At 34.6% G+C, this 15,029-nt stretch overlaps 2 protein-coding genes across 4 annotated transcripts; one reads left to right on the top strand and one right to left on the bottom strand.

Annotated features, from left to right (window-relative positions):
* Positions 1-1,968: 1,968 nt before the first annotated feature.
* LOC115967339 lies at positions 1,969-4,045 on the top strand. Its single transcript, XM_031086415.1, has 3 exons — positions 1,969-2,227; positions 2,335-2,518; positions 3,350-4,045. Exons 1-3 carry the CDS (start codon positions 2,111-2,113, stop codon positions 3,712-3,714), a joined length of 666 nt encoding a protein of 221 aa, XP_030942275.1. The 5' UTR covers positions 1,969-2,110; the 3' UTR covers positions 3,715-4,045.
* A 1,230-nt stretch (positions 4,046-5,275) lies between these two features.
* LOC115968273 (ethanolamine-phosphate cytidylyltransferase-like) lies at positions 5,276-11,972 on the bottom strand. 3 transcript variants are annotated; one of them, XM_031087612.1, is made up of 10 exons: positions 11,723-11,972; positions 10,254-10,682; positions 9,923-10,158; positions 9,586-9,740; positions 8,927-8,998; positions 8,013-8,080; positions 7,740-7,860; positions 6,083-6,148; positions 5,850-5,972; positions 5,276-5,686 (listed from the first exon to the last, which is right to left on the bottom strand). In XM_031087612.1, exons 2-10 carry the CDS (start codon positions 10,604-10,606, stop codon positions 5,615-5,617), a joined length of 1,266 nt encoding a protein of 421 aa, XP_030943472.1. In that variant the 5' UTR covers positions 10,607-10,682; positions 11,723-11,972; the 3' UTR covers positions 5,276-5,614. The 3 variants fall into 3 exon arrangements, with proteins under 3 accessions (XP_030943472.1, XP_030943473.1, XP_030943474.1); XM_031087613.1 differs by lacking the exon at positions 11,723-11,972 and adding an exon at positions 11,511-11,606; XM_031087614.1 differs by lacking the exon at positions 5,276-5,686 and having other exon boundaries at positions 5,903-5,993; positions 11,723-11,834.
* Positions 11,973-15,029: the final 3,057 nt, after the last annotated feature.

Genomic DNA, 15,029 nt, shown 5'->3' with positions numbered 1-15,029 from the left:
TCTCTTTCTCATCTGCTTTTTTTTTTTTTTTTTTGGCTATGACCGGGGCTTAAAAGAAGTGGTGGGTATGGCTGAGGTGAGTTGTGGGTCACGGAGATCGGAGTGGGTCATGGCGTGGGTCACGGAGATCGGAGATCGGAGTGGGTTTTTGGCTGTGACCGGTGTTTTTGGTTGTGGTTTTTGGTTGTTTTTGGCGTGGGTCAGGTGTTTTTGGTTGTTGTTGTGGTTTTTGTGCTTAAAGGGGTTGTGGGTCGTGGTTGGGTCCGGGGTTTGGGTCTTGGTTGGGTCGTGGGTGGGTTGTGGGTCCGGTGGTTGGGTCGTGGGTGACGGCGTGGGTGTGGTGGTTGTGGTTTTTGGCTGTGACGGTGTTTTTGGGGCTGTTTTTGGTTGTTTTTGGCTTGGGTCCGGTGTTTTTGGTTGTGGTTTTTTGAATGGGTTTGCTCCGGTGGGTTTCAAATCGGCGGTGTGGTTTCTGATCGGTGGCTTGGGTGGTGGGTGTGGTGGCCGTTGTTGGCTCTGGTTTGATGGATTGTGTGTGTGGCTGTGTGTGGCTTTGTTGATGGGTCTGTGTGTGTGGGGTTCTGTGAGATGAACCAATGCTAGAGGTTGAGGGAGGCTGAGGAAAAAAAAAAAAAACGGTTGGAAAGCCTAGGAAAGTGGAACTGAAAAAAAATATTGGTTAAAAAGAAATAATAAAAAAAGATTAAAGAATAATATTTTAATAAGAATAGAGTTTTAGGATGTGTGAGGTATTGTAAAATGGGATGGTATAAGTAATAAAGTGGCTTTTTGGGATGGTATAATAGTATAGGATAGCATTTCTCAATGCTAGTGCTCTAAGTGTAGTTTGCATAGACACTGGAAAGTAGATGCTTTAGACTTTAGTTTTCCTTTTGTATTTTTATTTCCCTTTCATTTAACTCTTTTTTTTTTTAATAAATAAGGGGCACAACACACAAGTTCATTGTGCCTTTTATGATAATGTTATGCACCAAGGAGCAATCTAGCACACCTTGCCATGTAGTTTTTAAATATTTTTAAGGGAAAAAAAAAGGTTAAAAAATAGGTGAGCCGTGGGTTGAGTCGGGTTGGCCCGCAAAAAAAGGACAGGCTGTAGGTCGGCTCATATTTAATTCAAGTAAAAAAAATTGGGTTCAAGCCGGGTTAAAACAGACAGGTTTGGGTTGAGTCAACAAATCTTGGCCCGTATTGCCATATCTGTGTCAATGATGTGAGTTCAAGTAATGTAAGCTCTTTTAATGATCAACAAGTAGTCCCGCAATGTGTTTTTTTTTTTTTTTTTTTTTTTTTTTTTTATGTACTTTTCAAAACACCTCATTACATTGGAATATATAAAGAAATGATAAAAAAATAAAATACAAAATGAATAGTATTAGTATAAATTTACATAATTATTGTGGTAATAATATACTTTTATACAACTTTATAGTAAATTTTATGCTTTAGTTAACTAAAATATGATCATTTTTTTAATGGAAAAGATTTTGTTGTGTATTTTTTTTTTTTTTTTTGGGAGAATCTTTTTGTTGTATACTTGTATGTTGTAATTGCTACATATAGAGGTATGTGACAGCAAAATTAACAGGACAAGTGACTAAGGTTCACCTAGTCACGCATACTGCATATGAACCTTGAGTATATATCATTTTCTCTTTACTGCCATATATCTCTATACGCAAGAATTGCAGCATACAAATATGTAGCAAAACCTTTTCCTTTCTTTTATCATTCAAGCGCACATGTTGCGTAGAGAGAGTTACAAACAGTCGACAGGCATGAGCATGGCAGCGGTCAATTGGCGAAAAGAAAACGCGTCACGCAGACCAGCATGTGCACACACTGTTATGTTTTTCTCACGCAAACATAAACTCCAACTCATGGGTCCCACTAAAGATTAGGTAGCAGTAAACTAAAAATTTTAACGTAATAATAAAAAAAAAAATTACTAAAATTCAATGAGTATGTGCGACTTTCTGGAGAGCTCTAGAGCCTTTGAGAAAAAGCACAACACAACTAACCTCTCTCGCTCTTTATTAGCTACCTAAACCTTTGTTGTTGTCGTTTGTAAAAAAAGAGGAAGAAAACCCAGATGAAGAAGATGTTGATGATGAAGAAAATGAAGAGAAAAGACCTTGAGCTTGATGAATTCAGTGATGACTTCTCTGACTTTTCTCTTTCTGCTCCAGCTCGAAAGATTCGCCGCTTGGTACTCTTTTCTTTCTTCCCAAAATTTTTTTTTTTTTTTTTTTTGGGTTTTTTTCTATTCTGCCAAACTAACCCAATTTGTGTTTTTTTGCCTTTTGGGTTGTGAAGGATGCTGAGTTGCCACCAATAATGGAGGAGGAAGAAGCAGCAGTTGAGGATTTGGAATTATCGCCTAACAATGAAGAAATGGCTATTGTTCTTTTTAAGCCTGTGAATGCACCTTTTATACAACATTCACCTTCCAATCTTTCGTTTTCTGTTGATTCTGAGCTTATTTCTGGCTTTAAGAAGGGTAAGCTCACTCCCCAAAACCCATTTCCCTCATTTACTTTGTGGGTTTTAGCTATTTTTTTTGTTTTGAACTTTGATTCTTTACCAAAATAATGAAAATACTAAAAAAGAAAAGGTTTTGTTTGATTGTGTGTGTTAATTGAATGTTTAGACATGATGGGTAAATCTCAGATTTTTAATCCTGTACCTTATAAGAAAGGTGAAGTAGGTACTAGATTTTGCTTGCAAGTGTATGTTTGTGAAATTTTTTTTCTTTGATTATAGTATTTGAAAACTGATGCATCAAGTATTAGAAAATAGATGCTCCTGCAGCCATCATCCTCTCAGACAATGTTTGTGAAAATTGCACTCAACAAAAAAATGTTGAATTTAAATGAATTTGGTTATCAGTCTCTGCTTGTAGTAGTTGTTTTAGTAAAAGTAACAGAAAATGGTAAACTGCTGTGTGTTGTGTTGCAAATGAGTGCTTTGATTCAAATGGCACTTCCTTAGAATGAGCTCAGGATGAGGAGACCAGGATCCTCTTCTAAAATGGATGCTTATCATTGTGTAGATTAAATGTTACAAATCTGATGCATCACATTGTTAGATCCAGGAAAAAATATCTTTCACTGTGAAATGGACTCTTTTCATTTCAAATTATTGTAGTGTAATTTAAAATTTAAAATGATTGGGACTCAATTTTCTTAGATTGAAGATGAAATGAATTCTTTATGTTTCAAATGAAATGGAGGTCCCGGATTCAGAACTCAGTGGTTGTGTGTGTAACTTACCAATATAAAAAATGGGTTTGTTATTGAATGAGTGAATAATTTGTGTCATGGTTTTGCAGATCAATTTCTTCAGAAAAGGCAGTCTGGTCCCATAAACTCTGCTGATGAAGAAGAAGCTAGTAATGCGGCCACAAGAGGTTGTTTGGCTGTTGTTCCTTGGGTTCCCTCTCAGCTTCGTCCTATGCCAGCCACGCAAATGGAAGCTCCTGAAGCTTCAGAGTTGATGGAGGCTGAAGAAACAGGAGCAACAACAATGGATATTGAAGAAGACTACAACAATCCGGGAATAGGGCAAGTGCACCCAAGTGTAAATGTGTGTGGTGAAATGCCTGGAAGTGAGGGGTTACATCAGTGGCAGCAACAACACTGCATGATGCCGCAGTTTCCTCAGAACACTTCCACTCCCATTACATGGTTTCGATGATAATTTAAGAAATTGCATTTTGTATTTGTAGGGTGCATCTCCATTTTTAAATTTTTTTTGTTGTAATGGAGAGTGGAGCTGCCGAGCTAGGACCCATGCAGCAGTTAAGGGGATTAGAAATTGGGAATGTCCTTCAACAATCAACATGGGCATTTTGGATGGGAACTCCTTGTAAAAAGAGAAGAAAAAAATGAAAATAGAGCTATAATGTGCAATCAATGTAGAAATTCTTGTGTTTTAATTGCAAGAATGGTTTTGCATTCTCTTATGGGATCAGTGATTCACTGGTAACTGAATACGAAGCTAATTCATTTAGATAAAGTTCCTCTAACCACTGTGTGGGTGTAGGTTTATAAATTATGGAGAGATCTAGGTCCCACAACTAGTGTGTGACTGTGTTAATCATTGTGGGGTCTATACATTATGGAGGGATGATATATGGGGTCTTTATGTTGACACAGTGAGAGGAAAGATGAATACAAAATAATTATTGCTAGTGCTGTTAAGTAAAGATTGGAAAGTGGTGTAAAGGCATAGATATTTTTCAGTTTTAGTCCATTAAATAATTTAAATTTAATCCTTTTTTGCTATGACTTCTAGATTTGAATCATTTGATCCAGTTTCCATAGGCTTTTAGAGTTTATGTTTGACTGTCTAACTTTTCAATTTAGTCTTGAAATGTATGTGGTGCTCTGTGACTCTGCCGACACATGACAATTTTTACTGAAATTCAGAGTGATTGTTGTAAGGAATATTTTGTGCCTTGTACGTGATGGAACGAACATTAAATCCTTCCTCAGAGATGTTCTTGGAGATTTTTGACTGCTGACTGCTGTCAACCATTTAGCATTCTCCATAGTTGGAAGCAGTATGAGAAGAAACTGAACTGGTCAAGGATCAGGATTTTCCATGCCACCAATCACAATCTTGTCCAGTATCTTTGACTAGGCAAATATAATTATGAGCGAAATTGGTTTGGGTTCAGTAAACTAGACCATTCGTAGTAAATAGTAAAAATAATTGGCAAAATTAGTATAGACTATAAACCATCTCATTTTAGGTATAACGGGAATGGGTGTAATGCCTCTTAGAAGCGGGCCTCACATAGAATAGATGTAACTAAAGAGTACATCAGATGACGCCAAGTTCTAGAGTATATCTAGCCTTCAATCATGCCCTTAAACAGTATGCTACAGTGCACTGGACCATCACAATGATGATATGTGACAAAATGAGTCTAAAGTCTAAACCATCTCATTTGGTTACCCAATGCCTTTTATATGCGAGAGGTATAAATAACGAGAATATTAAAGGTTGAGTATGTAAGATGGAGCCAAATTCTTAAAAATATTTTGCTATCAATCATGTCCTAAAATAGTCCTCACTCTAATCTTGCTTTTATAGTAAGAAACCATGGTGAAAGTAAAAGAGGAAAAGCCTAGAAAACAGTTTTTCGCTTTTAGGGAAGCGAGTCCTGATTTGATTTAAGGCACTCCTCAATGATCTAATAAAACTCTCAGTGAGACAAGCAGAAACATCCAGTTTAGCATGTTTGTAAAAATAAATAACACCCATCACAAAATCAAATGCCATAAAAAATAATTGTTAAACAACTAGTTGAGTTCAATGTTTACAAATATGCCTAGGTAATGATCAGATTGGCATATAAATTTAAAATTTGAATCCCTATAATCCTACAATGAGTAACATCAAAATTTGAAGAAATATAATTCTACCAGGTCTCTGCTGCATGTATTCTCATATGATATTCCTTTCTCCTATCCTTCAAGAACAAAGTATGGGCTCCTCTATGTATTGAACAACAGGCATCTCTATGGGAGGACAAAGGTGGACGATGAACTGTACCAAACTAGGCTTCCTGCTCATATCTATGTTAGTTCTAGTCTCCTGAGACATACTTTTTCTGAGCATAGTATTTCTTCTCACTCTCAGCCTTCTTTGCATTGCGTTTCTGCATCGAAAATAAGATAACAAAACCATAAACAGCATTTCTTTTTATACATGAAACTTGCAAACACAAAACATGTATAAATTGCTGGTTTGTATTTTCAGATGGGATGCTCAAATTTAAAGAAATTTTGGATGCAGAGATGCAGCAAAAGAATAAGGAATACCAAGTAAGCCTCATGATTGGCCATTATCCTTTGGGCTACTGAGCTAGTGGTTATGTATTTGGGGCTTTCAAGCAACCGGAAAATTCCCATGCTCTTGGGAACCTTGTATGGATCATTTTCACCCTAAGGAATACAAGATCATCACTATCCATAACTCAGTAAAAATATAAACTGGGAAATAATAATTGATATATTTAACTGGGGGGAAAATAAAAAATAAAAACCCAACTTACAGTCAGCAAGGGGTTACTCTCAGCCACTGTTCCACGCACAACCAATGAGATATTGAAAGTTGTAATCTACTCATGCCAAGAAAATACAACTCAGATGATAAAAAATATTTAACAAGTGGAAAAGAATAGATATCCCATGCTACAACAATCATTTCACAAGAGATACCAGCAGCATCTGAATCTTGACTCTCAAAGTATAGCCAGATACAAATTAGTCCTGGACCACATGAGAAAGAATCTTTCTTGCCAAAAACACACTCACATACAAGCACAATTCAGGCACCAAATTCCACATTACTCTTTCTATTGTCCTTTACAAGCCATCTCATGAACCTAGTCTCATATTGGAATTGGATGCCAAACTATGCCAGGGTTGTTCCTAGAGCTAAGCAGCTCCAAAGTAACTTAGGCTGCGTTTGGTTGAATGTAAAATATTTTCCAAGTGTAAAATATTTTCAGGTGTAAAATATTTTTGGGAAAGGAAAATATTTTCAAGTGTTTGGCTGCATTATGAAAATGGTTCTAAAAAATGTTTTCATGTGTTTGGTTACATTCTGAAAATGCTATTTTCCAACTAGTTTCTCACATTTTCTAACCCATTTTCTCAGCTACCAAACAAATTTTATAATAGAAATTTTCAATATATAAACTTAAAAAAACAAAAATCAAAACAACACCATTCGTTAAACTCCACAATGCGGTCAAACTGAGAGAGGGAGGAAGAGAGAGTGATCAAAAATTGAGGGAAAGGGAGAGATCGGTCATGGGTCATGGGCGACGAGATCGAGACGACAAGATCATCGGTGCGATGAGATCAAGACGACGAGATCAGCGACACTGATGAGCTTTGGGTCGAGAACGAGAATGAGATCGGTAACGTCGGCGCCGATGAGATCTGTTTTGGGTGGATCGGTCTTCGGTGGTGACGATCTAGATGGCAGCGCCAGTGCAGGGGTACTCTCTCTCTCTCTCTCTCTCTCTTTGTGCGTCTCCGGAAATGGTTTGAAATGGTTTAAAGTGAAAACAGTTGCAAGAGCATCTTCAATTCACTAAGTAGATATGACATCTAAATATGTAGCATGGATATAAATACCACAGATAAGCATGTCTTTCTGTGTGTTTGTGTGTGCGTGTCAACATTATGGTCCAGTTTAGATGTTGCAAAGTTTCTAAAGTTGTACGTGCAATAACAACATTATGTGTTCAGGTTCATCTACTCCAGAAAGGTACACAAGTATTACATTTCAGATAAATACCAATCAACAACTTAGTAGTCAACATGTTCCCTTTTCTATCAAATGTCTTATCCATAACTAGATAAGACATTACATTTCAGATGTCTTGTGTCTTATCTATCAAATGCCTTATGTTCAGTTTCATCTATTCTAGAAAGGTACACAAGTATTACATTTCAGATAAATATCAATCAACAACTTAGCAGTTAACATGTTCCCTTGTCTATCAAATGTCTTATCGATGCATGCATAACTACCCCAAGAACAAAGCACGGGGAGGAATGTTGCACAGAAACTGCTGTACTTGGGTGGAACCTTGCTTGAGCAGACAAGGGGTGTACTCAGATATTCATTACAAAATACAATATCAAGATAACCTGATACCCATTTTAGAAAAAACAATCAGAAAAAAAATTACACACCATGTCAGTTGTAACTTCCCAAGGTGCACCAATGATAACTTCATCAACATAACGGCAAGCCAGCACACTAAGACTACGCTCATGTAAATGCATAATTGGATGCGGATTCCCCCTGTGTTCACTGCATGAAACAACTTGTTGTCATTATTTATTTTTTTCTTATTACTAAAAGAAAGACTGTATGATGTACAACTTCCAAACTTTACAAAAAGCCATGGGAAAGTGGCAAAGCAACCATGAACTTGGGTCAAATCATGTATAAGAAGGATATACCTCACAATCTGGTCCGTGTGAATACCAACCAATAGAAAATCTCCAAGCTGCCTAGCACTCTTGAGGATCTGAGAAATCAAGGAAAAATGATGGGAAGTAAGCAAATCATAACAGACTCATGAGGAAGGTTCAATTATGTCTTCAAAAAACAAAGGGGGGAACATACTTGTCAAAAAAAAAATGAAGGGGGGAATATATCACAAAATCAAATCATGCAACTATTTTAAGCAAGCAACAATATGCAACTTGTTTGTAGCTATATCATTGATGGTGCAAAAGACATGCTGAAACTTGATGACATTATGGTACGCTTAATGATGAGAACCAGAGCTATACCAAAACAGGGCCCAGGTATGTGACATATTAGACCATGTTAATACAATCCTCAATAATGAGGTAAAAGGCTATCAAACGATAATCACAAAGATAAGATCCACAGAGCTTCAACATGGTCAAGTGAAGATATCAAACTGTCAACTATTTATAGCAATGTCTCCACTTACATAACAGATTTCAAAGCAAAGACACCAGCAAATCAGCTCTACCTCAACTGGCACCTCCTCCCCTTATAACTTATTTATTTATTTATTTATTATATATAAGTAATGTAAGTTTTATTCAAATCATAAAAAAGAATCACCCAAGTAAACACGACAAATTCAGCTGGGGACCATAACAATCAAGTACATAAGTTACCAACTCCCCTTATAAGTTCTAGGTGGAGAGTTGTGGGTTCAAGGCCCATTGGGTGCATTTGTAACTTACCAAAATAAATTAATTGCCAAGACACCATACCCATGTAAAAAATCCAATTAAATATTAAGTTGATGTAATTGACAGAGAATGAATATATAGTCAACTAAAATCACAATGAAACAAAAAGATGCTAGCAGGAGAATACATGAGAATTTTACCTCAACATGCCCAGCATGAAAGAGATCAAATGCCCCATCAATGTACACAACACGAGCATTTGGTGCAGGTCCCTAACAAATAGAAAACAATATCATATTTTGGGGGGAAAAATCCAGACAAAGGGAGAGGGAAATTTTAACCTCTCAACCCTTTGTTCTCATATTAGGACAAGCCGATGATAACAACATACTGAATCCACATAGAAATATAACAATGTGTGATTGACCAGTAAAGAGCCACTAGTCATTGACTTAATACAAAGCACTCATTTGCATGGGGTTATTCATTTTTATTGCATACATACAATTCTCTTCATTTATTTATTTTTGATAAATTAAGTACAAATCTCTTCAATGAACTCCCTATTTTTAATATATTCAGATTGCTCTACAAAATTGTTAAAATAGAGTTATATAGTTGTGTCTCATTTTACCCAAGCCTGGACCCCAAAGACATCAGTCTAAGAAATTAGATATATGGCAGAAAAATTAGCGAAGGGGATAAATAGGTATAGAAGATAGATTAATTAGCATGCAACATTTCAAAACATAATCCTACTTCTTTCTCTCTCTTTCTTTTTTTCTTTTTCTTTTTTTCGTGAGAAAAAAGTAGCCATACATGACAGTCTTTGCATGAGAATAACCCAAATGAACAATACCTTGCCATTTGAGAACTGCACAATCCGTCGGGAAGTCGGTAGAAATTGTGATACATGGGCACCCTTAGATTGACTTTCTTTATGAGGTTCTCCACACAAAGAACCATTATGATCCTGAGAAACTTCTGGAACCCTCACATATGAAAGTATTCTACCTACATCCAGATCATATATGCAGAGACTTAGGAAAAAAAAGTACAATGAGTTTAATGTGAAAAATATAGAAAAGGTTGAGTGATAATCATACAGGCCAAAACCAAGTGATCCTTTTTTCCTCCAATACAATAATAATTTCATTAAAAAAGAATTCTGAGATTGATCAAGAGATTCATAGTACCTACAATGTCTGTGCTAGATACACCTTCAGTGCGTTTAATCTGCTTGTAGCGGCCGGCTTTCTTTGCCAAGGCATAAGCATCAGTTCCATCGGGAAGCAGGCAAGGATCATCACCATGTATAATGTAGTCAATATTATGCTCATTAAAGAGAGTGTCCATAAATTTCTCTGTAATCTCATAAGGAGCATTAGTTATTACTTCATCCACCCATTTCAAACCACTAACAAGGGCCAACCTGGATAACAGTCCACATAAACACTTGGTTAACTTAGAGTTATAAACCAAACTAAAATGGAAAAGAAAGAAATGCATACACATGCAGATGCAGACCTTTCTTCCATAGATAAAACAGGTGGACCCTTATTGGCAATGATCTCCTCATCACTCACAACACCCACCACCAACTCATCCCCCAAAGCCTTGGCTTGCCTCAATGCATTGGCGTGGCCGTAATGCATGAGATCAAAGCACCCATCCATGTAAACCCGAATGCGCTTCTTCCCATTTTTCTTCTTGGGGAAAATCCCGAGATCGGACCACAAAAAGGGCAAGTGTGGGACACCAAGACCAGTAAAATAGCTGGTGGACAAGCCAAGTAAGGCTGCTGTGAGCATCAAACCACCAAATAGGTGTGGGTAGTAGTACAGCCCTTCCCATATCCAACTGTTGCTTTCATAGTGCATTGCTACCCACACTTCTTGTATTTTTCTGATTCAAAATTACTTTAAGCGCTATTTGCTTGATAAGAGGAGACGCAACCTGCAAAATTTACACCACACTATAAGCCAATCAAATACACATCACTAAAAATGAATTTGTAATAAACATAACACAGCATTTTTTCAATTTTAACTCCACATGTGTCTTTACTTAATGACATATATTTGAACACAGTCGTTACCAAATCCGAAAAAAAGGAGTGTGGTGGTACGTTGACAACCACTGTAAAACGCAGTCACTCTATTATGAATAGGTCCACACTACGTATACATATTGAGGCATTCACTACTAGCAATGTACATCGGACCTCGAATACAATAAAAAATGGGCAAGTTTTATGACATAAAAAAAATACATGTGGCAACCAACCCTGACTAGTCTGATCCATAGCTGGACCAAGATTTTGGACCAAAGTCTTGGTTGTTGTTGTTGTTGTTCTTGATCATATTATGAATTGAATTCCAGAAAATTAAAATAACAGCAAACAAGTTCAATAAAAAGAATTCCATAACATAAGTCCAGGAACTTTTTATTGATAAGCCAGAGCTCATTGGCAATTCCATCACATAAATCCAAGCATGTAAAATATCATTTGACAAATATAGATATAAGGAGAATGAGGGATATGAATTCTAAGCTTAACAACAGAAAGCAATTGCAGAAAATAATGAATGCCAGCCTGGCCACCAAGATGGGATCCAGAACTTTAACAAAAACATAATTGAATCACAAACAAACAGACAAAATTAAATTTTTAAAAAAGGGTGTTGCCATACATGGAATTCTGAATCTAACCCAGAAACAAAAATTCAAATATAATTCAGAAACATGTAGTCAGCATGAATGGAATCCAAAACAAAGTACTACCTGATGTTGAAAAACAAAATTATAGTTCATAAGATGAGAAGGGTGTGGGAGAATAAGATATATAAAATAAAATAAAGCAGAAATGGGAAATGGAAATCCAAATGAGAAACGGAAAATAGAGTCATACAAATGACATGAAAATGAGTCACATAGAAGTTGTCGAAAAAAAAAAAAACTAGAAAGCGTGTCAGATCAGAATCGTCAAACTTTACCTTAGTTTGGTTTTCTGTTCTTTCCTGTATGGTGGGTGTGGTGTGTGTGGTGTTTGTGTTGTGTTGTGTTGTGTTGTTGTGTCACCTCTTTTTCTCTTCTTTTCTGTTCTCGTGTGTGGATGCAAAGAGAGAAAAGAACAGAAAGAGAAGAGAGAGAGAGATACAGACACACAGACGAGGAGAGAGAGAGAGGAAACGTTGCCTTTGTTATTAAGAAATCTTTTTAAAGATTTTTTGAATAGTAAAATGGAAGTTGTAAATGTTTGGGTTTGACTAGTTTGATGAGATCCAAGAGTTCACAAAGTCACTAGTCATGACCTCTTTTTCAATATTTTTCCTTTGAATGCCAAAACGTGGGAAAGTGTCATTCATTGGTCATTGCCATTAGGAGAGTTGAGATTTTTTGGGAGCCTTTGAAAGCTTTGATTGTGGGTCTTGCATCTAGAAACGATGTGGACTTTGTTACTAATTCATGATAAAATTGTTTCCTAAAAATATTGCATAAAAAATAAAAAAGGTGTGATTCATGATGAGTAGTGTACGATAAAAATAGTGTTTTGTTAGTAGTAAACCGATATTAGTTCAATTACAACTTATTAATTTGATAGGTAAGAGAGTGGGAGAATGTTTCTTTTTAAAATATTAGAAGATATCAACCAGCTGAGTTACATGACTCTGGACATAATAATTTATCATCTTGACATGTTATGTAAAAAATTTATAACTTATAAATATAAAGTATGTTGAGTCCCTAATATCACTTAGACTATAATTTTTTTTTTTTTTTTTTGGGAATAAAAATAGAGAAATGTTATGTCCATAATATTTTCACAACAAATTTTAAGTAGTGGGTTGTTATTAGTTATTATAGATGGGTAAAAAAATAATTTAACTTGTAGATTCAAATTAAAACCAATAACAACTTACACCTATGATTTGTTGTGAAAATATTGTAGATATAACACTCTTTATAAAAATAAGGAAAACTAACATTTCAAGCCTTATAATTTAGGGTTGAACAAATTAACTCTTTAATTTCAAAAATTAAATCCTATTGTTTCAAAAGTAAAAAATTATACAATAAGGATTTAAAAAAATAAATTAACTTCTCAAGTCTTTTTTTTTAGAGAGTTTCAACCTATGGCGTCCGCTTCTAATGATAACTCTTTATCATCAGACCAAGACACCAATCAGTTTTTGGTGTAGGCGGAGATTAAACCCCAGATCTCTTATACAACATCAGAGACTTTACCAGTTGAGCTAACTGGAACCCACAACTTCTCAAGTCTCAAACTTATATAAAACCTCAAATTCAATGTCATAATAAGATGAGATCTGAATTATTACTTTTTGAAACATTAAATTTTAAATTTTTTTTACTTGTGAAATAATGGGATTTAATTTGTCACTTTTTTATACTAAATTTGTTACTTTTTTAAATCTAAGAGTTTCATTTATTAATTATAAACTATAAGTAATTAATGTGTTACACGGTTACACAATTAAATTATAGAACTAAAACTATAATTTCCCCATTTCTAAAAAAAAAAAAAAAAAACTGTAATTTTCTTTGATAAAAATTAGCAATTTTATCCTTCCTTTCATGGCGGATGAAATGCTACTAAGAAACATTTAAACGTAATGGACAAAAAAAAAAATGAAAATATTTTTTTGGCTTTTTAGGATTAAGATTATAAATTTTTAAATTTTAAGAATGGAAATTAAACTTTAAGAAATTTTAAAGAAAGAAAAATATATATTAGGGAAAAGTACACAACTTAAATCTCATGTGGTTTCTCCATGAAACACGAAATACTTTTGAAGGTTTGAGTTTGACACTTAACCCCCTATGGCATTGTTTTATAGGTAAAATGTTAATTGTGTCATACTTAATCCTATGTGATTTTTTAGTGTAATACGAAACTCCTTTGTGGTTTTGTTTTATGTGAAACTTTAAATTTTTATGTAAAATTTTAGAATTACATTTTCAAATAAAATAATATTATAAGGAGTTTTTATGTTATAATAAAAATTTCAAGGAGTTAAGTGTTAGATGATAATTTATTCATACAAAATATAGGGAGAGGTTTTGGACATGTGTCTGTATCTTAACATGTCTAGTGAAACTGGCCACTGGATACAAGTTCAACTCAAAAAATATTCATATATACATCATATATGGTTGAGTGTCGCACTCAAAATCATAAGGGCATTTAATATTTCAACCAAAGGGAAATTTTGTGTATTTCCCTCATATTAACTGTTTTCTAATAAGCCAAAGATCTTGTAACTGAATTGTCTCATTTCCATGTACAAAGTGCTTGGGGGTCTAGGGGAAAAAGAGTTCGAGCTGCGGGGTTAGCAACATGTTTTATTTATTTCTCAAAAAAAAAAAAAAAAAAACTGTTTTCTAATAAACTTTACAAGGAAATTCTCATTATTCCACAACGTGGGATTAAATGTTTTTCGCCCTACCATTCCAGTAACATCATTTAAAGATCCATCTAGAAGGAAAGGAAAAGAAAAAAGGGGCATTTAAAGATCCACTAACAAGACAAAAAACAAAGTCATTTTCAAAATTAAGAATTGATTATTATATGACGCAAAGTTTGAAGGTTCTGGAGTTGCTTGGTCTTGATCAGTATGATTGAGTCTTCAACACAAGGTCAACATATATACAACTATAATAATTTTTATAAGATTTTTTTTTTTTAGAATACTAAATATTTTAACACACACGGATAAAGGAGAAAATGCCTTAGACTCTTTTGGATATATATCACTGTTAGTTTTTTTATAAATGTTAGATCTACCGGTTTTGACTGATTCGTATCTCGGTTTATCGTTATGGTCATCTTATATTTATTATTGACAACTTATCATCACAACAATTATAAGATAATTTGTAAAATAGTTTCATCTAACTGTCTATAAGCTAGACACAACTATCTATAAGTTACATGGATTACGTTAGTTAAATTAGTAAAAAAATTATATCGAGATTTGAGATTCTATTCCCGCATAAAATAAAAATTAATTGATGTTTTAATTTGATGATAAACTATTTTATATATATATATATATATATATATATATATAAGCTATTGGAAAGTTGAATATGGAAAATACCTAACTCAAAAGCACACAAACTTAGGTCAATGTCAATGAGTAACTTGCCATCTGCCCACCTTCTCAATTTTTCACTAGTTTGTTTAGACATTAAGGCCTCTTGGTAGAGTTGTTAAACAACTCATTTTCAGTTTTTAAACAATATTATACACATTTTCACATACTTTTTTACCCACAC

Source organism: Quercus lobata, chromosome 11, assembly GCF_001633185.2.
Source record: "Quercus lobata isolate SW786 chromosome 11, ValleyOak3.0 Primary Assembly, whole genome shotgun sequence".
In the NCBI taxonomy this organism is placed as follows: Eukaryota; Viridiplantae; Streptophyta; class Magnoliopsida; order Fagales; family Fagaceae; genus Quercus; species Quercus lobata.
The sequence above is the reverse complement of the archived record's forward strand: the minus strand, read 5'-3'. Positions and strand labels throughout refer to the sequence as shown.